This window comes from Rhinoraja longicauda, chromosome 20 (assembly GCF_053455715.1).
Source record: "Rhinoraja longicauda isolate Sanriku21f chromosome 20, sRhiLon1.1, whole genome shotgun sequence".
Classification (NCBI taxonomy): domain Eukaryota; kingdom Metazoa; phylum Chordata; class Chondrichthyes; order Rajiformes; family Arhynchobatidae; genus Rhinoraja; species Rhinoraja longicauda.
The window spans coordinates 19,496,918-19,520,615 of NC_135972.1; the positions used below are offsets into that span (position 1 = coordinate 19,496,918).

Consider the following 23,698-nt stretch of genomic DNA (forward strand, 5'->3'; position numbering starts at 1 on the left):
ATTATAGTAACTTTATTAACTTTATTTATATGCTGTAACTGTAATTCTTTTTTGTGCACAATCCGCAGGCATTGCCACTTTCATTTCACTGCACATCTAGTATATGTATGTGACAAATAAATTTGACTTGACTTGACTTGACTGTACCTGTACAATAGAGTATCATTCATTCATTCATACACTGTGGGCGGCTTGATTGTAGCCATGTGTAGTCTTTCCAGTGACTGGACAGCACGGAACAAATAGCCTTACACTGTACCTCGCTCGGTACACGTGACAATAATAAATAAAGTAAACTCATGAGCCCATCTTGCTCTATTTCTGACTCTGGGGCCGAGTTTAGACTTTTCAGTGATTGGCAACTAGACCCACGGAGGTCCTCTGTAGACAGTCAAACATCTGCTGATCACAGTGAGTCCCAGGCAAAGAGAGAGGGAGAGGGAGAGAGGGAGAGAGGGAGAGAGAGAGAGAGAGAGAGAGAGAGAGAGAGAGAGAGAGAGAGAGAGAGAGAGAGAGAGAGAGAGAGAGAGAGAGAGAGAGAGAGAGAGAGAGAGAGAGAGAGAGAGAGACTGAGCGAGGTAGAGAGGGAGAGAGAGAGGACAGAGTGAGGGAGAGAGAAGAGAGTAAGAGAAAGAGGAGAGAGAAAGGGGAAGAAATATAGAGGAGAATGAGAAGAGAGAGAGGACAGAGAAAGAGAGGGGCCTTTCTGTTGACTGTTCTCCAGAGATGCTGCCTGACCCATTGAGTTACTCCAGCACTCTGTGTCCATGTTCTCCAGAGATGCTGCCTGACCCACTGAGTTACTCCAGCACTCTGTGTTTTGCTCCAGATTCCAGCATTTGCAGATCCTGGTGTAAGTGCCTTTCTCCTCAACTACTCACACTTTCTCTCCATCTCTTGCACTCTCACACTCATTCACTCTCAGTTTTGCACCCACTCTTGTCATCTCTCTGTCTCTGTTGCTCTCACACATGCTCATCGAAACGTATAAGATTATTAAGGGGTTGGACACGTTAGAGGCAGGAAACATGTTCCCAATGTTGGTGGAGTCCAGGACCAGGGGCCACAGTTTAAGAATAAGGGGTAGGCCATTTAAAACTGAGATGAGGAAAAACTTTTTCAGTCAGAGAGTTGTGAATCTGTGGAATTCTGCCTCAGAAGGCAGTGGAGGCCAATTCTCTGAATGCATTCAAGAGAGAGCTAGATAGAGGTCTTAAGGATAACGGAGTCAGGGGGTATGGGGAGAAGGCAGGAACGGGGTACTGATTGAGAATGGTCAGCCATGATCACATTGAATGGCGGTGCTGGCTCGAAGGGCCGAATGGCCTCCTCCTGCACCTATTGTTTATTGTATATTGTCACTCCTCATGCTCTCTCTCCCTCTCTCTCTCTCCTCTCCCTGGTTTTCCCTCCTTCTCTCCTGACGAGTTATGTGATCTCTCCGTGTGTTCAGCCCTCTCTCTGCAGTAGTGCGTGCCCGATACAAAACTGCTGCCAGTCCTCTGGGGGAGAGGGTCTCCCCAGAGATGTTGAGGCGCACAGTGCAGAAGGAGCGGGCCCCAGCTGTGCGGAGCGCACTGAATGAAAGCACTGTTCACCCAGTATTCACAACGAAACTGAGACCTGATCTATTGAAGCGTACAGCCCTCTTATAGGACTCCACAATGGCTACTGAGAAGGCTAACAAAGTGTGGCACGTTGGCAACAACTCTTACTGATTGCTAACAATCACACCGTAGAAAGCATTTTATCGCGACGTATCACAGCATGGTTCAGGAACAGCCCCATCCACGACCACAAGAAATTGCAGAGTCGTGACTGTAGCCCAGACCATCACACAAACCAACATCCATTGAATCATCCACACTTCACGCTGCCTCGGCAACAGATTCAAGGACCAGTCTCTCTCTCTTATCCCCTCAACCATCGGGAACAATGCACAGAAGTGTGAAAACGCACACATCCAGATTCAGGGACAGTTTCTTCCCAGCTGTTATCAGGCAACTGGACCATCCTATCACCAACCACAGACCGTTCCTGACACATCTACCGCATTGGAAACCCTCAGACTATCTTTATTCGGACTTTACTGGAATTTATCTTGCACTAAATGTTATTCCATTGTGGACGACTTGATTGTAATCATGTATAGTCTTTCTTCTGACTGGATAGCATGCAACAAAAAGCTTTTCACTACCTCGGTACATGTGACAATAATAAATAAACTAAACGCATTGAGCCCATCTCCCTCTATTTCTGAATCTGGGGCTGTTTGGACTTTTCAGTGATTGGCAAACTCTGCAGACGGTGAAAAACATCTGCCGATCACAGTGAGTCCTACGAGCAAAGAGAGGAGAGGGAGAGAAAGAGGGAGAGAAGAGAGGGAGAGAAAGATGGAGAGAAAGAGGGAGAGAAGAGAGAGAGAGAGAGAGAGAGAGAGAGAGAGAGAGAGAGAGAGAGAGAGAGAGAGAGAGAGAAGGGGCTGAGAGAGAGAAACAGAGAGGGAGAGGGAGAGGGAGAGGGAGGGGGAGGAGAGGGAGAGAGAGAGAGAGAGAGAGAGAGAGAGAGAGAGAGAGAGAGAGAGAGAGAGAGAGAGAGAGAGAGAGAGAGAGAGAGAGAGAGAGAGAGAGGAAAAAGACAGAGAAGGGGCTGAGAGAGAGAAACAGAGAGGGAAAGGGAGAGGGAGAGGGAAAGGGAGAGGGAGAGGGAGAGGGAGAGGGAGAGGGAGAGGGAGAGGGAGAGGGAGAGGGAGAGGGAGAGGGAGAGGGAGAGGGAGAGGGAGAGGAGAGGAGAGGGAGAGGGAGAGGGAGAGGGGAGAGGGAGGAGAGGGAGAGGGAGAGGGAGAGGAGAGGAGAGGGAGAGGGAGAGGGAGAGGGAGAGGGAGAGGGAGAGGGAGAGAGGGAGAGGGAGAGGGAGAGGGAGAGGGAGGGAGAGGGAGAGGGAGAGGGAGAGGGAGGAGATAAAGAGTCGAGAGAGAAGGGGGCAAGAAAGTAGTGAGAGGAGAGAGGGAGGAGGGAAGGATAGTGACAGAAGACAGAAAGGAGAGAGAGAAAGAAGAGAGAGAGGAAATAAATGAAGAAAAGAAAAGAGAGAGAGCAAGAGAGGAGAGAGTGAAAAACAGTAGAGAGAGAAGGAGAGAAGAGAGAGGGGGGAGAGAAATAGAGGGAGAGAAAGAAGAGAAGAGAGAGCAGGTGTAAGGAGAGAGAGAGGCAAGAGTATGTATCAAAGCCAAATTCTATTAGCCAATATTTTCATTTTTCTAGTTAAAAGCAAAACAAAATTATCTCCAAATTAATAGAATGCCTGTACTGATTGAATATATAAAGGTTAATCATTTCCAAATGTTGATATATCCCCTGTCTTCCAAATGACAGAGGATTCTGGAGCTGTAACGTGCTTTCAGCTGCTGTAGAGGCTCACACCAGCCTAGCTCTCTGCATACTCCCTGTATCACCACACTAACGATGGAACAGTGAAGAGGAAGTTGTCAACTAATTAAATGTCACGGCGTTACTCTGCATGTAAATGAATGTAATTATAATGCATAAATAAAGCTGTGTTTAATTTTATGAATAGAAGTTTAATATGAGGTAACATGCCATGCAGATTTATGCTAATTTTTGAATGGTACTTTAACATCAACCCATTCTCCAGGTTAGTGAGCTAAAGGCAATTTTATTTGTGAATTCGCACGCACGGTTTGACAGTTCAAATCTGCTTTAATAAAAACATAAAATATTGGGTTACTCCACAGGTCATGCAGCATATTGACTGGTTGCATCACAGGCTGGTTTAACAACTCGAACGCCCATGAATGAAGAAGATTGCAAACAGTGGTGGACACTGCCCGGTCCATCATGAGTACTGACCTCTGCACCTTTGAGGGGATCCACCAGAGTCGCTGCCTCAAAAAGGCAGCCAGGATCATCAGAGACCCACACCACCCTGTCCATGCTCTCATTGCACTCCTGCCATCAGGAAGAAGGTACAGGAGCCTGAAAACTGTAACATCAGGAGCACCTTGTTCCTTGCAGCCACCAGGCTATTAAACACTACAACCTCCAAACTACATAGACTTGGGGGTATTAATTTTGTCTTTGCACTGTTTAAAAAAAAATCCATATCGATACTGAGCTTTGTTTATTGTTTAATATGGTGCTTACAGAGTACTGTGCGGTTCCAAGAAAGAATTTCATTGTTCCTTTTGGAACATTTGACAATGGAACACTTGGCTCTTGAGAAATTGATTGGAATCTGTGACAGGATGGATTTTTGAAGGGGAAATCATGCTTGACTAATCTTCTGGAATTTTCTGAGGATGTAACAAGTAGAATGGATAAGGGAGAGCCAGTGGATGTGGTGTATCTGGACTTTCAAATAGCCTTTGACAAGGTTCCACACAAGAGATCAGTGTGTAAAATTAGAGCACACGATATTGGGGGTAGGGTATCCACATGAATAGAGAACTGGTTGGAAGGCAGGAAGCAAAGAGAAGGAATTAACGGGTCCTTTTTAGAATAGCAGGCAGTGATTAGTGGAGTGCCGCAAGGCTCGGTGCTGGGACCCCAGTTATTTACAATATATATTAACGATTTAGACGAGGGAATTAAATGTGACATTTCCAAGTTTGCAGATGACGCAATGCTGGGTGGCAGTGTGAGCTGTGAGGAGGATGCTATGAGGCTGCAGGGTGACTTGGATAGGTTGGGTGAGTGGGCAGATGCATGGCAGATGCAGTATAATGTGGATAAATGTGACCTTATCCATTTTGGTGGCAAGAACAGGAAGGCAGATTATTATTTGAATGGTGTCAGATTAGGAAAAGGGGAGGTGCAACGAGACCTGGGTGTGCTTGTACATCAGTCACTGAAAGTAAGCATGCAGGTACAGCAGGCAGTGAAGAAAGCTTAATTACAAGAGGATTTGAGTATAGCAGCAAAGACATCCTACAGCCATTGTACATGGCCCTGGTGAGGCCGCACCTGGAGTATTGTGTGCAATTTTGGTCTCCTAGTTTGAGGAAGGACATTATTCCTATTGTAGGTTCACCAGGTTAATTCCCGGGATGGCGGGACTGACATATGATGAAAGAATGGGTTGACTGGGCTTGTATTCACTGGAATTTAGAAGGATGAGAGGGGATCTTATAGAAACATATAAAATTCTAAAAGAATTGGACAGGCTAGATGCAGGAAAAATGTTCCCAATGTTGGGGGAGTCCAGAACCAGGGGTCACAGTTTAAGAATAAAGGGTAGGCCATTTATGACTGAGATGAGGAAAAACTTCTTCACCCAGAGAGTTGTGAATCTGTGGAATTCTCTGCCACAGAAGGCAGTGGAGGCCAATTCACTGTATGTTTTCAAGAGAGAGTTAGATTTAGGTCTTAGGGCTAAAGGAATCAAGGGATATAGGGAAAATGGAGAAACAGGGTACTGATTTTAGATGATCATATTGAATAGCAGTGTTGGCTTCAAGGGCAGAATGGCACACTCCTGTAGCTATTTTTCCATGTTCTATGTTAATGTTTCACAGTAAAGGCTTGCGGTTTTATATGTTTCAAGTCTGGCTCAGCAGAACTCTCTGTTACACATCCATGCCGACCAATTTGGTAACATGAGTTAGATCCACCTCCCTGCTTTTGGGCCATATCCTTTTGAACCTTAGAAACAAGGAACTGCAGATGCTGGTTAATGCACAAAAGGACACAAAGTGCTGGAGTAACTCAGCAGGTCAGGCAGCATGTTCTGGAGAACATGAACAGGTGACATTTTGGTTTGGGACCCTTCTTCACATGCTTCCGGACACACTCCACCCTGGCCACGCTCTCATCTCGCTGCTACCATCGGGAGAAGGTACAGGAGCCTGACAACCATGACCTCCAGGTTCAAGAACAGCTTCTTCCTGGCAACCATCAGGCTTGAACGCTGCACGACACTAACCTCAGCAGCTGTGATCTTCTACAGACCATGTCTTTGGTATGTAGGTTAATTGGCTGGGTAAAATTTTTTATTTTTTTTTAAATGTAAAAATTGTCCCTAGTGGGTGTAGGATAATGTAAATGTGCGGGGATCACTGGGCGGCACGGACTTGGTGGGCCGAAAAGGCCTGTTTCAGGCTGTATATATATGATGATATGATATGATATGCACTACGGACTTTGGTTTTGAACTACGATGGTTACCTAGTATAACTGCTATTAATTTATTGTATTTTTAATACAACTGTTATCTGTGTATTATTATCGTTAACGAGCCTGAAAAGCTGCAGCAAGTAAGATGTCACTGTTCCATTATGTGACATTTAAACACTGTTTCCTGGGAAATTGTTGGGGTGAACATTACTTTGGCTCGATGGTGCCCTCTGGTGGAGCAGGCGAGATGTTCTCCCAGTTCTTCCTCAAAGAGTCTCACAGACACAATGTGTAGGAAGGAACTGAAGATACTGTTTTAAACTGAAGGAAGACACAAAAAGCTGGAGTACCTCAGTAGGACAGGCAGCATCTCCGGAGAGAAGGAATGGGTGACATTTCAGGTCGAGGCCCTTCTTCAGACTGCAGACCCGAAACGTCACCCATTCCTTCTCTCCAGAGATGCTACCTGACCTGCTGAGTTACTCCAGGTTTTTGTGTCTTTCTCACAGGCACAGCCTTGGTCTCATAGAGATTCATACAGCTGTACAGCACGGAAACATGCCCTTCGGCCCACCTTGTCCTGACCACATCGGCATGCTGGGCTAGTCCCATTTGTCTGCATTTAGCCCCGTCGTCCTTTAAACCCTTCCTATCCATGTAACTGTCTTTTACGTTTTAATTGTATCCGCTTCTATAGCTACCTCTGGCAGCTCATTCCAGATATAAACTACTCTCTGTGTGGAAAGTGTGCCCTCAGGTCCCTCTTAAATCTCTCCCCTCTCACCTTAAGCCTATGCCCTCTAGTTTTAGAATCCTCTACCCTGTGGAACAGACTGTGATCTTGTACACTTCAATAAGATCACCCCTCAGCCTCCTCCACTCCAAAGAAAATGTCTCTTCCTGAGCATTAGATGGAGGCAGTATAGTTAACCCCATGCTACAGTTATCCCCGTGCTACAGTCAAATCTGGGCTACAGTTATCCCCGTGCTACAGTTATCCCCGTGCTACAGTTATCCCTGTGCTACAGTTATCCCTGTGCTACAGTTATCCCTGTGCTACAGTTATCGCCATGCTACCGTCAAATCTGGGCTACAGTCATTCCCATGGTACAGCAACTCTGGGCTACAGTCATCCCTGTGGTACAGCAACCCTGGGCTGCAGTCATCCCTGTGGTACAGCAACACTGGGCTACAGTCATCCCTGTGGTACAGCAACTCTGGGCTACAGTCATCCCTGTGGTACAGCAACACTGGGCTGCCGTCATCCCTGTGGTACAGCAACACTGGGCTACAGTCATCCCTGTGGTACAGCAACACTGGGCTACAGTCATCCCTGTGGTACAGCAACCCTGGGCTGCAGTCATCCCTGGGCTGCAGTTATCCTCTTGGAACAATCGTGTTCCCAGACATTGCCACACTTCAGCTCGCGGCTGGGTCTGTGGGGACATTGGATGCCGGGCTGCACACTGTCTCCTGAGTCTCAGGTGTAAATGAGACGCTCCCCCAGGGTTTCCTTTCAACTAAGGACATGACAATGCTGAACCAGGAATGATGAGCTGCTGTTGTAACACACACTGGTTCACTGTCTCTTTTGTCTTCTTATCGTCTCCCCCCTTACTCCACCCCTCTCACCTGTATCCACCTATCACTCACCAAGCTTTGTCCCACCCCCGCCTCTCTTTTCCAGCTTTCTCCCTGCTACTATGAATCATTCTGAAAACCTGAAACATCGTCTGTCTGTTCCCTTCACAGATGCTGCCTGACCTGCTGAGTTCCTCCAGCACTTTGTCTTTTGCTGAATAACACAGCCCCAGCCCCATTGAGATACTGTGAGATTTTGCAGTGGAGCAATAAAATGAAAGCACAAAAGACCATTCAGGAAACTTGAACAAAATGTGGCTGAGTTTCTCCTTGAGTCCCTGGTTTCTGGGGTCTCTCTACGGTTTGCTTTGATGCACCGATTCAATGATTCAATGATACTTTATTATCACACGTTACCCGTGTACAGTGAAATTCTTTGTTGGCATACACTCCGGTAAAACCAAACTATAGATAAGCACAAACATAGATGAACACAAAAGTGTAACAACGATTGTAATGTAATAGTGGACTTCATCATCAAAGTTCTTAAGAGACTAATCTTGGCACTGCTTCGAAATCAGTGACCACTGCTCAACAGGGCAGGGATTTGAGGAAGGAAATGGAGTTGTCGGACTTATCCACAATGACCAGTTTGTGCTGACTGAAGACAATCGTGTGTGTCTAAGAGGTTGCGGTGCATGTCGGATAGTGAATGGAATCTCACACTGCGGCTGTCCACAGAAGCCAACGTCAACCTTGTCTCACCAGACTCCGCTCTGTCTGTGGGACGGCCAGACCCCAGCCTCCACACTGGATGGGGATCACTGCTGTCACAGAGTTATTGGGCCACACTGCGTGGAGACCGAGATTTACAGTTTCCTCCCACACTCCAAAGACGTACAGCTTTGTAGGTTAATTGGCTCGGTTAAAGTGTAAATTGTCCCTAGTGCGTGTAGGATAGTGTTAATGTGCAGGGATCGCTGGTCGTTGTGGATTCGGTGGGTCGAAGGGCCTGTTTCCGCGCTGTATCTCCAAATTAAATTATAATAACCCTTCAGCCCATCTTGACCATGTTGGCATTTTGGATCGTGAAATGCTCTTTGTTACCATGGTGAGGTGAATGTTACAATTCACATGAAAGTCAGCCTAGGTCTGACCCCCTCTCTGTACCCACCTTGCCCCCTCCCAGGTAGTATGATCTGGGGCGGCAGAGTTGCTGCCTTACAGTGCCTTATAGAGGCTAGTTGGTATGGGCAAGTTGGGCCGAAGGGCCTGATTCCACTATAACTCAGCGGGTCAGGCAGCATCTCTGGAGAACATGGATATGTGACGTTTTGAGTCAGGACTCTTCTTTAGACTGATGAAGGGTCCCGAACCGAAACATCACCTATCCATGTTCTCCAGAGATGCTGCCTGATCCACTTACTCCAGCACTTTGTGTCTTTCTTTGTAAAGCAGCATCTGCAGTTCCTGGTGCCTCCAGAAGTGTAAGGTGCCAGCGAGTCCTGCTAACGTTCAGAGGAGGCTGTGGTGTGAGGTGTGTGGTGGATGGAGCCGGTGGATGGAGGCATGAGATGCAAGCCCAGTGCTGACCAGGCCTTGGTCTGCCGCCCGGCATTGGAGCTGCAAAGCCACCCATGGGACGTGTGGACCATTCAAGCTGCTCTTTGGGTCTGCCCGAATGTTGTTGACCTCGCAGCGGAGTGAGATGTCCGTCGGGGAATGTTGCCGACTGGCCCGCTCCAGACTGCAGGAGTACGTGCTGAGGGACGTACTGAAGCTCGGTGCAGCCAACGCCAAGGCTCTGTGGGGGAGGGCCACAGTCTAGGGTCCTTCTGCTGTTGGACATTGAGGGCAGAGTGTGGTGTCTACCCCTTAAACAAGGGAAGGGATATCACTCCAGTGGGCCACATGAGTGGCAAAGATGCTTGCTATAAGGATAGTTTGTGAACACTACCAAAGATATAACTGATGAATATAAGTATAGCCGCTGAGAATCTAGGAAGTATTTTTGCACTGCTTTTCTTTTGTATATCGTATAGAGGGTAAACACACAGACTCTTGCCCAGAGTAGGGGAATCGTGAACCAGAGGACATAGGTTTAAGGCGAGGGGGTAAAGATTTAATAGGAACCTGAGGGGGTAACATTTTTACACAAAGGGTGGTGGGTGTAAAGAACAAGCTGCTGGAGGAGGTAATTGAGGAAGGTACTATCACACGTTCAAGAAACTTTTAGACAAGTACATGGATAGGGCAGGTTTAGAGGGATGTGGGCCAAACGCGGGCAGGTGGGACTAGTGTAGACGGGACATGTTGGTCGGTGGGGCAAGTTGGGCAGAAGGGCCTGTTTCCACGCTGCATGACTCTATGATGACAAATATTTTATATTTCTGAATAAAGTTTATTTTTGGATGAAAGTCCTCGTGCTTCCGCAGTCTCACTGGCGGTGGGGAGGACCAGCGATGGAGTGGGTGGAGAGTCCTTGACACTGGCGGTGGGGAGGACCAGCGATGGAGTGGGTGGAGAGTCCTAAGCAGGAACCCGGAGTGTCCGTCATTGCCGCTTGTTGCCAGGGCTGGGCTGGGGTATCGTTGTTGCTGGGTTGGGCTGGGGTCCTGTTGTTGCTGGGTTGGGCTGGGGTATCGTTATTGCTGGGTTGGGCTGGGGTATCGTTGTTGCTGGGTTGGGCAGGGGTCCTGTTGTTGCTGGGTTGGGCTGGGGTATCGTTGTTGCTGGGTTGGGCTGGGGTATCGTTGTTGCTGGGTTGGGCTGGGGTATCGTTGATGCTGGGTTGGGCTGGGGTATCGTTGTTGCTGGGTTGGGCTGGGGTATCGTTGTTGCCGGGGCTGGGCTGGGGTATCGTTGTTGCTGGGTTGGGCTGGGGTATCGTTGTTGCTGGGTTGGGCTGGGGTATCGTTGTTGCTGGGTTGGGCTGGGGTATCGTTGTTGCTGGGTTGGGCTGGGGTATCGTTGTTGCCGGGTTGGGCAGGAGTCCGGTTGTTGCCGCAGCTAGGATGGGGTCTGCTTGTCGCCGGGCTGGGTTGAGGATTCGTTGTTGCCGTGTCTGAGCTGGGGTCCTGTTGTTGCCGTGTCTGAGCTGGGGTCCTGTTGTTGCCGCGGCCGTGCTGATGGTGGCACCTCCACGGTGCTTGGGTTACACTCGAGCATCGCCCGCACCCAGGCATCTCCCAGCGCTCCCTCCACAAACTCCCGCCGGCTGATCACAGCTGGGAAAAGGTACAGGAGCATCAACATGACATCCCGGGCAATGTTCACACCAGCCTGCAGGCCCCTCCCTGGGTGAACTCTGCCTTAGACTGTCGGAGATCTCATGTTCATGTCCTAGGAGCAGAATCAGGCCATTCGGCCCATCAAGTCTACTCCACCATTCAATCACGGTTGATCTATTTTTCTCTCTCAATCCCATTCTCCTGCCTTCTCCCCGTAACCTTTGACGCCCTTACTAATCAAGAACATTAATCTCTGCTTTAAAAATACCCTTTGGCTTGGCCTCCACAGCCGCCTGTGGCAATGAATGCCACAGATTCACCACCCTCTGACTAAAAAAAATCCTCCTCATCTCCTTCCTAAAGGTACGTCCTTTAATTCTGAGGCTGCGCCCTCTGGTCCTGAAACATCCTCTCCACATCCACTCTACCCAGGACTTTGGCTATTCGGTAAGTATTGTCCTCTCGCCCTCTGCCCCAGGAAGAACAGAGCCAGCCTCTCCAGCTGTCCTCACGACTCAACGGTCCATCCCAGTGAATCTTCCCTGCACCCACCCCACCACTCACGACATCCCACTGACCATCTCCACCAGTGCAGATGCAGATCTCCACCACTGTTCTGATGTCCAGAAATCAACAACATCCCACAACACCGCGGCCTCTCAAGTCTAGCACAGAGTGCTGGAGGAACTCAGCGGGCCAGGCAGAATTTGTGGAGGGAATGGACAGGCGATTCAGACCAATGAAGGGTCCCGATCTGGAATGTCATCTGTCCATTCCCTCCGCAGATGCTGCCTGACCCTGAACCCACTGAATTCCTCCACCACTTTTGTTTTGTTCAAGATTCCAGCGTCTGCAGTTCTTTGTTTCTCCAAGGTGGACCATGCCTTTGACCGAAACAAGGACATCCATTTTTGTGGCAACTTCCAGGCCCGCCAGTCAAAAAACGCCATAGTGCTGGAGTAACTCAACGGGTCAGGCAGCATCTCTGGAGAACATGGATAAGCGATGCTTTGAGTAAAGACCTTTCTTCAGACTGATTGTGTTTGGGGAAGGTGGGGGAGAGAAAGGTGGGAGAGAGGAGAGGCAGGCCAAAGCCCTGCAGTTACTGCCAGACAGGTACATGGATAGGGAAGGTTTAGAGGAAAATGGGCCAAACACGGGCAGGTGAGACTGGTGTAGATGTAGGTCGTGTGGGCAAGATGGGAGAAAGGGTCTGTTTCCATGCTGTATGAATCTATGACACTAAGTGATAGGTGGATATAGGTGAGGGTGGCCTTGGACAGGTAGATGGTTGGACAAAGGCCAGTGGTGGCACAGTGGTACAGTTGCTGCTTCACAGCACCAGAGACCCAGATTGGATCCTGACTACAGGTGCTGTCTGTACGGAGTTTGCACAATCTCCCTGTGACCACATGGGTTTTCTCCAGGTGCTCCGGTTTCCCTCCCACATCGCAAAGACATACATACAGGTTGGTAGGTTAATTGGCTTCTGCAAATAGTAAATTGTCCCTATTATGTGGGGTAGTGCTCATGTACAGGGTGATGGCTGGTCGGCACGCACTCGGTGGGCCAAAGGGCCTGTTTCCACGCTGTGTCTCTAAAAGACGAAGAGACAAAAAGTGTCTCATAAAGAGATGAGGATAGAAGAGGTGGTAATTGTGAAGCCAGAGGAAGGTGGAAGGAGACTGGGGGAGGGGTATGGGGAGGAATGGATGCCTGTCTTTCCCCTTTGTCTGGCTGCTCCCTGGCGCAGTAGTCCATGCACTCACCGTCTCTGTCCTTGTCTAGACGTGTGAACATGCGCTCGGTGCACTCTTCAGCAGTCTGCAGGTCAACATTCGTCAGCGACGCTGCCAGGCTCATTTTGTAGATCGTCTGTGCAGAAAGATAACCCCTCACAGGAGATTAGTTTAGTTTAGCTTAGCTTAGCTTAGCTTAGTTTAGCTTAGCTTAGCTTAGTTTAGTTTAGCTTAGCTTAGCTTATTTTCGTTCATTGTCATGTGTACCGAGGTACAGCAAAAAGCTTTTTTGTTGTGTGTTATCCAGTCAGCGGAAAGACTGTACATAATTACAATCAAGCCGTCCTCAGTATACAGATACAGGATAAAAGACATTTAGTGCAAGATAAAGTCCAGTAAAGTCCGATTGAAGATCTCCAATGAGGTAGATGGTTCAGCGGCCTGATTACAGCTGGGAAGAAATAGGGAAAAAGATGGGACTAATCCAAAGGTTCCCCCAGGTTTGGACGCTGGTACCTGAGGATAAACAGTCGTACTTTTTCACCTGGGGTGGTCTCTGTAAAGAGTTGATCTGTTCTCCCTGGGACCACATGGATTTCCTCCGGGTGCTCCGGTTCCCAACCTCATCCCAAAAAACGTGTGGGTTTGTATGTTAAGGTTCATTGGTCCTCTGTGTATTGCCCCTAGTGTGTAGGGAGTGGATGAGAAAGTGGGATAACATAGAACTAGAGTGAACGGGTGATCGATGGTTAGCGTGGACTCAGTGGGCTGAAGGGCCTGTTTCTGTGCTGTACCTCTAGATTAAACCAAGCAGTGCGGATAGGTTGGAAGCCGACCTGCATAATCTCCAGCATCTCTGCCCGGCTGATTGCTCCGTCCTTGTCCTTATCGTAGAGTTTAAAGGACCACTTCAACTTCTCCTCCGCGGTGCCCTGTATCAGCAAGCTGACGGCCGTCACATACTCCCGGTAATCCACCAGATCATCCTTCATGGCACGCACCACGCAAGAGAGACAAGAGAGGTCATTACCAGAGGCACAAGGAATGACAGATGCTGGCTTACAAAAAACCCCCCCACAAAGTGCTGGAGTAACTCAGTGGGTCAGACAGCATCTCTGGAGAACATGGATAGGGCTGTTGAAATCAGTCTGAAGAAGGGTCCCGACCCAAAAAGTCATCTATCCATGTTCTCCAGAGATGCTGCCTGGCCCACTGAGTGACTCTAGCACTTGTGTCTTATTTGAGTTTAATTATAAAATTCACCAGGAACAATTAAATTCTTACTTTACAGACACTTTAAGCACAAGAACACAGATAAATGCTGAGGGGTGATCTTATAGGGGTGGATAAAATCATGTGAAATAAGTAGAGTGAATGCACAGAGTCTTTTACCCAGGGTAGGAGAAGCAATATTCAGAGGGCACAGGTTTAAGGTGAGAGGGAAGAGATTTATTAGGAACCCAAGAGACAACCTTTTTCACACAGTGGGTGGTGGATATATTGAACAAGCTGCCAGAGGATGTAGTTGAGGCAGGTACTAAAACAACATTTAAAAGACATTTGAACAGGTACATGGAAAGGAAAGGTTTAGAGCGATACAAGCCAAACGTGGGCAAATGGGACTAGTTTAGGTGGGGTATCTTAGTTGGCACGAATGAGTTTGGCCGAAGGGCCTGTTTCTGAGCAGTATGACTGATAATTCGGGTAGAAAGCAATAAATGAACCAAATAAACCAGATCATAATAGTGTAAACTGAAGTATCTAGTGCAGGCTTATACAATATCCATAGAAGACCATTGCTGAGGTAGGGTCTAATTTAGTTTAGTGTAGTATAGTATAGTGGTAGTGTTGTGTAGTGTAGTGTAGTGTAGTGTAGTGTAGTGTAGTGTAGTGTAGTGTAGTGTAGTGTAGTGTAGTGTAGTGTAGTGTAGTGTAGTGTAGTGTAGTGTAGTGTAGTGTAGTGTAGTGTAGTTTAGTTTAGTTTAGTTTAGTTTAGTTTAGCTTAGAGATACAGTGTGGAAACAGGCTCCCCCTCCCCACAAGCTGAGCCATTGTCTGTGTGGATCAGGAGTGGCTTGGAACCGTGACCTTTGCGTTCAAGAGCAGCTTCTTCCCAACCTCCAGTGGGCTCTTCAACCGCCCTGCACAACAATAACTTTAGGAAGCTCCACAAAATAAGGGAAGGGATTCCACGCCAGTGGGCCACATGAGTGGCACGGGTGGGGGGTAATTTTGTGTAATTGGTGTATTGAATGTATGTATTGAACGTATGTATGTATATGTATTGAACGTATGCATGTAATTTATATGTATTGAACGTATATATGTATAGTCTCCGAGAATGTTGGATGTAGTTTCGTAAGGAACATGTTTTGTATATATTTATTTCTCGAATAAAGTATATTTTGAAATTTAAAAAAAACTAACTTTAGGGTGAAGGCCAAGGTTCGGTGGGGGAGGGCAACAGTCTAGGGTCCTCGCACTGCTGGACATTGGGGGGCAGGCTGTGGTGGAGACGCCCCTTCAAATAAGGGATTTCACTCCAGTGGGCCAGATGAGTGGCAAGGATGTGGGTAAACTTGTACAATTTGTGTAAACACTAAGGAACAATGAATTGAATGTCTGAAGATTTTTTTTTCATAGTTCCTGAATTGTACAAGTTTTTTAACTTGAATCAAGTTATTTTGATTAATAAACTCCTTTAGGACGCCACGGTGGCGCAGTGGCAGAGTTGGTGCCTGGCAGCGCCAGGGACCCGGGTTTGATCCCGACGATGGACCAGGAAACTCCGTGGGGCAGCGGAGCGTGGGAGTGCAGGCACCACAGCCCATGGCCAGCTCCCTGGAGCGGTCTTAACACTAGATGGTTCAACGCAGGAGAGACCAACTGGAAGAGATGGTGATGGGGGGTGAGGGAGGGAGGGTGTGGGGAGGGGATGGTTTGGGACAGGACCACTGATGCAGGTTAGGGCCGAATGGCCGGTTGCCGCGCCGTAAGTCCCGGAGACAAGGAAGTAGGTCCATCTGCAAATCTTTGTTTCTACATTTTGGTTTACTCCACTATGAAACCTACTCAAGGTGTGCCTAATTTGAAGAAGTTCTCTTCCTCTCTCCGATGGGAGTTCTGCAAGACCCTCTCTTCTCTTCTCGGACACCCCCGGATCGCTGAAGACGGGTCCTGACCTGAAACGTCACGTATACCGTTTTTTTCCAGAGAGTTGCTGCTAGCTGACCCATTAAGTTACTCCAGCACTTTGTGTCTATCCAACATAGTTCACCAGTCCTTGTGAGCCGGATCCCAAACTAAGGTCAGCTGACTCACCTGCCACAGTGTCTTGTGTTGAATCAGTCGATTAGCAGGGAAACTGAACCTTTGGTCCAACTCTCCATGCCAACCAAGATGCCCCATCTAAGCTAGTTCCACTTGCCCATGTTTGGCCCATTTCCCCCTAAACCTTTCCTACCAATGTACCCGTCCAAATGCTTTTCCTGGTGGTGTCAGGATGGCACTGGTTCACCCAGCCGATGGCTTGTGTCCGTCTCCAATGACTACTTTACACCATTGTTCTAAGTCTCCCTGCAGTGTTTGTTTAATGCAGGCATTAAGTCAATTAGAGCAAATAGCATTACAAGGGGCCCAGAGGGACTCAGTGCAAGAGGGTTAATGGCTTAGGCCAGAGTCACGGCTCCCAGAAAGCACATCCCAGGGAGCGAAGTAATTAGTGTTGCTGATGTAAGTGGATGAATTCACCGTTCCTTTCGGTGACGTTACCCACTCTGTGACTTCAATCCAGGCTTGAGGTCCTCACTTGAAGTGCAAATGCAACTACACTAATTCGATGGGAGATTTGATCTGAAATTAGCAGCAGCTTGTTAAGTCCTCTATAATACCTGAAATAACCAACACTTGCAGCTTTATCGTGGTGGTGCATTCGACAAACCTCGACATCTAAAAGAGGCCGTGGGTGGGTGCAGAGGGTCGGAGAAGGTTTAATTTTAAATTTTATTTGTCATATGTAGGTTGGCACAGGGTCAACGGTACAATGAAATGTATTTGACAAGACAACGGGTCACCTCAGCAGTAATATTCCAAGGATAAATAAGATTTAAAAAAACATTAGAAAGATAATAAGACAATATTAAAATAATATTTCCGGACGGGGTCACCGTGGGTGGAGCAACAGGAGTCCACCGTATTAGTATGATCGATTGAAAGATACATACAGGCCATTCGGCCCACTGAGTCCATGCTGACCATCGGCACACAAACGGCAATTTACCGAGACGTCCTGGATTAGAGGTTGGATAAACTTGGATTGTTTTCTCTGGTACATCAGACGCTGAGGGGAGACGTGATAGAATTATATAAAATGATGAGGAATAGAAAGGGTAGACAGTCAGTACCTTCTTTCTCAGGTGGAAATGTCCAACACTAAAGGGCATTAAGGTGAGAAGGGGAAGGTTTCCATTTCCTCCCTCATTCCAATACGTAGGGGTTTGTAGGTTCATTGGTCTCTGTAAATTGCCCCTGGTGTGTAGGGAGTGGATGAGAAAGTGGGATATCATAGAACTAGTGTGAACAGATGATTGATGGTCGGCGTGGACTCGGTGGGCCGAAGAGCCTGTTTCCCTGCTGTATCACTAAACTAAACAGACCCGGATCGGAAAGATCGGAGCCCAGCGGTGCCTGCCTGCCTCACCCTGTTATCATCCAAAGTGCGGAAGATCTGCTCAGCGTACTCCGACGATCCTGGACCCACGGTCCCATCACAGAAGTGTCTCCGGAACTCGTGCAGGGTGATCAGCCCACTGGGACATTCCTCAATGAATTTCCTGCAACAGAGAAGCTAATAGTAACCTCGCTCGACCACTGATCGGTGGCCCAGTCCCTCGGCTGTGTCCAGCGCCGTACTGAGGGAGTGTTACGCCGCTGGCAGGGAACCTGCAGGGACAGTTTCTTCCCAGGTGTTATCAGGCAACTGAACCATCCCATCATCAATTAGAGAGCGGTCCTGACCTGCCATCTACCTCACTGGAGACCCATCGTACTACCTTTAATCGGACTTTACTGGACTTTATCTTGCACTAAACATTATTCCCTCTATCCTGTATCTGCACTGTGGACGGCTCGATTACAATCATGTATAGTCTTTCCGTTGACTGGTTAGCACGCAACAAAAGCTTTCCACTGGACCTCGGTACAAGTAATTAAAAAAAGTTAAAACTACCTATCTAACTAATCTCCTGAATCAACTGGGGCTCCAGGCAGACACCAGTGAAAAAACCCAACAGGTCAGGCAGCATCTGTGGGAAGTGAAACAAAGTTAAGGGTGGAAACTGTGGAAACACTCAGTAGGTCAGGCAGCATCTGTGGGAAACAAAACAATGTTCAGATTCACAGTGTCTTGGACCAGAAAGATTAATTCTCTACTCAACAACCTGTAGCCTCCTTTTACTCTGATATTTTATTTCATTCTTCACATGTTTAAACTATAATGTTTTATTCTTAATGTTTTAATGTTTTATGTTCCATTCTTAATTGTTTCCTGTATGCTAGAGTCAGTTATTAAAGATGTGATAGCATCACATTTGGAAAGTGGTGAAATCATCGGACAAAGTCAGCATGGATTTACCAAAGGCAAATCATGTCTGACGAATCTTATAGAATTTTTCGAGGATGTAACTAGGAGAGTGGATAAGGGAGAACCAGTCGATGTGTTATATCTGGACTTTCAGAAGGCCTTCGACAAGGTCCCACATAGGAGATTGGTGTACAAACTTAAAGCACACGGTATTGAGGGTTCAGTTTTGAGGTGGATAGAAAATTGGTTGGCGGACAGGAAGCAAAGAGTAGGAATAAATGGGTCCTTTTCGGAATGGCAGGCAGTGACTAGTGGGGTACCGCAAGGCTCAGTGCTGGGACCCCAGTTATTTACAGTGTATATTAATGATTTGGACGAGGGAATTGAATGCAACATCTCTAAGTTTGCGGATGACACGAAGCTGGGTGGCAGTGTTAGCTGCGAGGAGGATGCTAGGAGGCTGCAGAATGACTTGGATAGATTAGGCGAGTGGGCAAATGCATGGCAGATGCAATATAATGTGGATAAATGTGAGGTTATCCACTTTGGCGGCAAGAACAGGAAAGCAGAGTATTACCTGAATGGTGACCGATTGGGAGAAGGGGAGATGCAACGTGACCTGGGTGTCATGGTGCACCAGTCATTGAAAGCAAGCATGCAGGTGCAGCAGGCAGTGAAGAAAGCGAATGGTATGTTGGCATTCATAGCAAGAGGATTTGAGTTTAGAAGCAGGGAGGTTCTGCTGCAGTTGTACAGGGCCTTGGTGAGACCGCACCTGGAGTATTGTGTGCAGTTTTGGTCTCCTAACCTGAGGAAAGACGTTCTTGCCTTAGAGGGAGTACAGAGAAGGTTCACCAGATTAATGCCTGGGATGGCGGGACTTGCATATGAGGAAAGACTGGATAGACTGGGCTTGTACTCGCTGGAATTTAGAAGACTGAGGGGGGATCTTATAGAAACATATAAAATTCTTAAGGGGTTGGAGAGGCTAGATGCGGGAAGATTGTTCCCGATGTTGGGGGAGTCCAGAACCAGGGGTCACAGCTTAAGGATAAGGGGGAAGTCTTTTAGGACCGAGATGAGAAAACATTTCTTCACACAGAGAGTGGTGAGTCTGTGGAATTCTCTGCCACAGAAGGTAGTTGAGGCCAGTTCATTGGCTATATTTAAGAGGGAGTTAGATGTGACCCTTTTTGCTAAAGGGATCAGGGGGTATGGAGAGAAGGCAGGTACAGGCTACTGAGCTGGATGATCAGCCATGATCATATTGAATGGCGGTGCAGGCTCGAAGGGCCGAATGGCCTACTCCTGCACCTATTTTCTATGTTTCTATGTTTCTATGTCGTGTTGTTACTTGCGAGCAAAGCACCAAGGCAAATTCCTTGTATGCAGACATACTTGGCTAATAAAATGTATTCAATTCAATTCAATTCATTCCAATTTTGTTACTCTCTCCACAGATACTGCGTGACCCAGCACTTTCTGATTTTATTTCAGGTCTCCAGCATCTGCAGCTGTGTGATGTTCATTATTTTGAGACCCCGTCCGAAATCCACCGAAATTTCTGCCATCTCCAATGGGATCCCACCACGAGCCACATTTTCCCATCTCCACCCCTTTCTGCCTTCCACAGAGACCATTCCCTCCTCAACTCCCAGGTTAACTCATCCCTTCCATCCCAAACCACCCCCTCCCCAGGTACCTTCCCCAACAACTGCAGAAGATGCAACATCTGTCGCTATACCTCCTCCCTCGACTCTGTCCAGGGACCCCGACAGTCCTTTCAGGTTAGGCAGAGATTCACTTGGACCTCGTCCAACCTCATCTACTGTATCCGTTGTTCAAGATGTGGACTCTTATACATCGGCGAGACCAAACGCAGACTGGGCGATCGTTTTGCGGAACACCTTCGCTCAGCCTACCTGAACCTACCTGATCTCCTGGTTGCTGGACATTTTAATTCTCCTTCCCATTCCGACACAGACCTTTCTGTCCTAGGTCTCCTCCATGTCAGAGTGAGGCTAAACACAAATTGGAGGAACAGCATCTCATATTTCGCTTGGGCAGCTTACAGCCCAGTGGTATGAACATTGATTTCTCTCACTTCAGGTAGCCCCGGCATTCCCTCTCTCTCGATCCCTCCCCCACCCAATTCACACTAGCTTCTCATTTTCACCGTACAAACAGCTAACAATGGCCTGTTTCCTTTATAATTTGTTACTTTTTTGCATATCTTTTATTCATTGTTCTTTATCTCTCCACATCCTCGTTTATATCTTTCGTTTCCCTTATCCCTAGCCAGTCTGAAGAAGGGTCTCGACCCGAAACGTCACCCTTTCCTTCTCTCTGGAGATGCTGCCTGTTCCGCTGAGTTACTCCAGCTTTTTGTGTCTATCTTCATCCGTTCTGTTGGACTCGAAGACATCCGGGCCTGATTTGCAAGGTTGAGGGACATAGAACGGTAGAGCTCACAAACAAGTCTTGCTGACAGGAAAGGTTGAGAGGGATATGGACCAAACACAGGCAAGTGGGACTAGCTTAGATGGGGCATCTTGGTCGGCATGGATGAGTTGGGCCGAAGGGCCTGTTTCCCTGCTGTATAACTCTGACTCTATTTCACAAAGTCTAATGTTAAATAGCCACCTGTTTTTTTGCCATACTGATCCAGAATGTTATGTGGAATACATTCTGTGTCGTTCTGAGTGGCACAGCGCGCAGCTTGTAGAGCTGCTGCCTCACAGTGCCAGAGAACCGGCTTTAATCCCTACCTTGGGTGCTGTCAATGTGGAGTTTGCACGTTCTCCCTGTGACTGCATGGGTTTCATCCAGGTGTTCTGGTTTCCTCCCACATCCCAAAGACATGCGGGTTTGCAGGTTAATTGGCCCGCCGTAAATTGCCCCTGGTGTGTAGGGACTGGATGGGAAAGTGGGATAACAAAGAACCATCACAGTGAGGAGGGGACTGGAGGAGACTCACTGTGATGGATGTTTCTTTTGTTTGGTGTTAGGTTATGATTGTATGTGTTATTGCATTTTTATTGATTATTCTTATTGGTCTTATTGTTGAACTGCGGGTAATTTTTCATTTCACTGCACATTTATGTGTATGTGACAAATAAATGACTATTGACTATTGAACTAGTGTGAACGGGTGTTCGGTGGTCGGCATGGATGGTGGGTGTTGCCATGCTTTATCTGAACTAAATCCCCTGTGTTTTTACAGCAGATTTGTTTGAAAGTCGACCTGAAGATCGTAAGGCCGCAGAATGAGACGCTTACTCTTGTAACTGCAACTTGTAACTTCCTCAAACTCCTTCTGTCACTGAAGTTTGAATCCCACTCTCAGCTGAACTGTAAATAGCTGCAGCCGGATGCTAAGTCAGCAATGTGTTGGATGCACTGATTTCCTCTGGGCCGCTAGCTCAGTAGGAAGCAGATAGATTTGCTCTGCACATGATTGGAAATTATCTCCCTCGCATCTCGTGTCTGGTGTGTGTAATTATTGATGCAAAGTGAGAGTATAAAAATGCAGTAACAAGAAACTGCCAGTGCTGCAATCTTGAGCAAAAAAACAAAGTGCTGGAGAAACAGCGTCTCAGGCTGCATCTGTGGAGGTAATGGACAGGTGACGTTTCGGGTCGGCACCCTTTTTCAGATAAATATATTTGATTAAAAAAAATCAGATTCATGTTCATAAGTCCCAGGAGTAGAATTAGGTCATCCAGTCCATCGAGTCGATTCCGCCATTCAATCATGGCTGATCTATCTTTCCTTCCCCACATTCTCCTGCCTTCTCCTCATAAATGATGCCCTTACTAATCAAGAACCTGTCAATCTCTGCTTTATAAACACCCATTGACTTGACCTCCACCACCGTCTGTGGCAATGAATTCCACAGATTCACCACCCTCTGGCTAATGACATTCCTCCTCATCTCCTTTCTAAAGGTATGTCCTTTTATCCTGAGCCTGTGGCCTCTGGTCCTAGACTCTCCCACTAGTGGAAACATCCTCTCCACACCCACTCTATCCAGGCCATTCACTATTAGGTAAGCTTCAATTCCGCCCTTTCTCCTAAACTCCAGCGAGTACAGGCCCAGAGCCGTCAAACGCTCAAAGATTATAAAAATAAAGCTTTTTCAAAATGATTATTAATTGTGCAGAAATGCTAGAGCAGCTTGATAAGGCTTGATAGTGGAGTAAATACCCAGAGGAAACATACAGTTACAGACACATTTGTTGTACCTCGTACACAGCAGGTGTGGGCTAGAGCTAATTTCCTGTCAGTTACAAAGATCAACAACATAACCAGCGTGAACTGAGTGTTTATCCTCCTGAATCAGCCTCAGAAAGAGAGCCAGGCAGATTCATGAGAAATGTGGAGGGAATGGGGCAGGCGATGGGTGTGTCGGAAGGAACTACACTGAAGATAGACACAAAATGCTGGAGTAACCCAGTGGGACAGGCAGCATCTCCAGGCAGAAGGAATGGGTGACGCTTCGGGTCAAGACCCTTCTTCAGACTGAGAGTCGCCTGGCGTGCTGGAACGAAATACCAACCACAGGCCCGGCTCACCGGGAACCCGTACACCCTCCACCCTCTGTGTGAAGAGGTGGCCCCTCAGGTTCCTATTAAATCTTTCCCCTCTCACCTTAGACCTGTACTCTCTAGTTCTTGATTCCCTTATCCTGGGTAAAAGACTGTGTGCATTGGACGCTGGGCAAAAGGTTGGGGGAGGGGTTTACCTTCTGCGCCCTCAAGGTTGGCTGTGGGCGCACCCCCCCCCCCCCCAAGGAACAAGGGCTGAAGAAGGCCGCGCAAGGAGAGGGACGAACGGTTCGCCGAATGACCAGAAAGGAGACGACGGCTGCAACGAACCTTTGTGGCCATCTGCAGCTGGGAATGTAAAATGGCACCAAAATGGCACCTCTTGCATATGGACTCAGTGGGCTGTTCTGAGCCCATTGAGAGGGCTGGGGTGATTGCACTTATGCATGGTGATAGTCTTGATGAGCTGTATGCAAAAAAAAGTGTTTCACTGTACCCCTTGGTACACATGATAATAAAGGAACCATTGAACGATTAAAGTGTGGCGATTACCTGTACCAGATGTGAAGTTCCAGGGCATAGGTGTCCTTTCTCCTTGGAGGAAGCACCGCAGTCTGGCCCATCTCCCACAAGCTGACAATCACCTTCAGGCCACTGCAGCACCGTTATGTACCCCAGGCAAGATTAACGAGCGCAGTTGAGAATTAGCTTTAAAGCACATAATCATCCCTGCTCTGCACTAAGGGGATTACTCTATGATTACTAAAGGCCGGCTGGGATGAGGCAGTGTTGGAGAGATTGTCAGAACCACCTCTCAGGGCCAGCGAGGTGGTGAAGGGGGCCGGAGTCTCTGACAGTCACCTCTACGTTGGACTGGGCTCACAGATCC

General features: G+C 47.7%; 1 protein-coding gene across 2 annotated transcripts; it reads right to left on the minus strand.

The window, feature by feature from the left end:
* Positions 1 to 9,147: 9,147 nt before the first annotated feature.
* Positions 9,148 to 23,465, minus strand: LOC144603389 (guanylyl cyclase inhibitory protein). 2 transcript variants are annotated; one of them, XM_078416551.1, is made up of 5 exons: positions 23,362 to 23,465; positions 17,381 to 17,513; positions 13,518 to 13,667; positions 12,712 to 12,817; positions 9,148 to 10,939 (listed from the first exon to the last, which is right to left on the minus strand). In XM_078416551.1, the coding sequence occupies exons 1-5, from the start codon at positions 23,430 to 23,432 to the stop codon at positions 10,722 to 10,724; spliced, it is 678 nt and encodes a 225-aa protein (XP_078272677.1). In that variant the 5' UTR covers positions 23,433 to 23,465; the 3' UTR covers positions 9,148 to 10,721. The 2 variants fall into 2 exon arrangements, with proteins under 2 accessions (XP_078272677.1, XP_078272676.1); XM_078416550.1 differs by having other exon boundaries at positions 13,476 to 13,667.
* Positions 23,466 to 23,698: the final 233 nt, after the last annotated feature.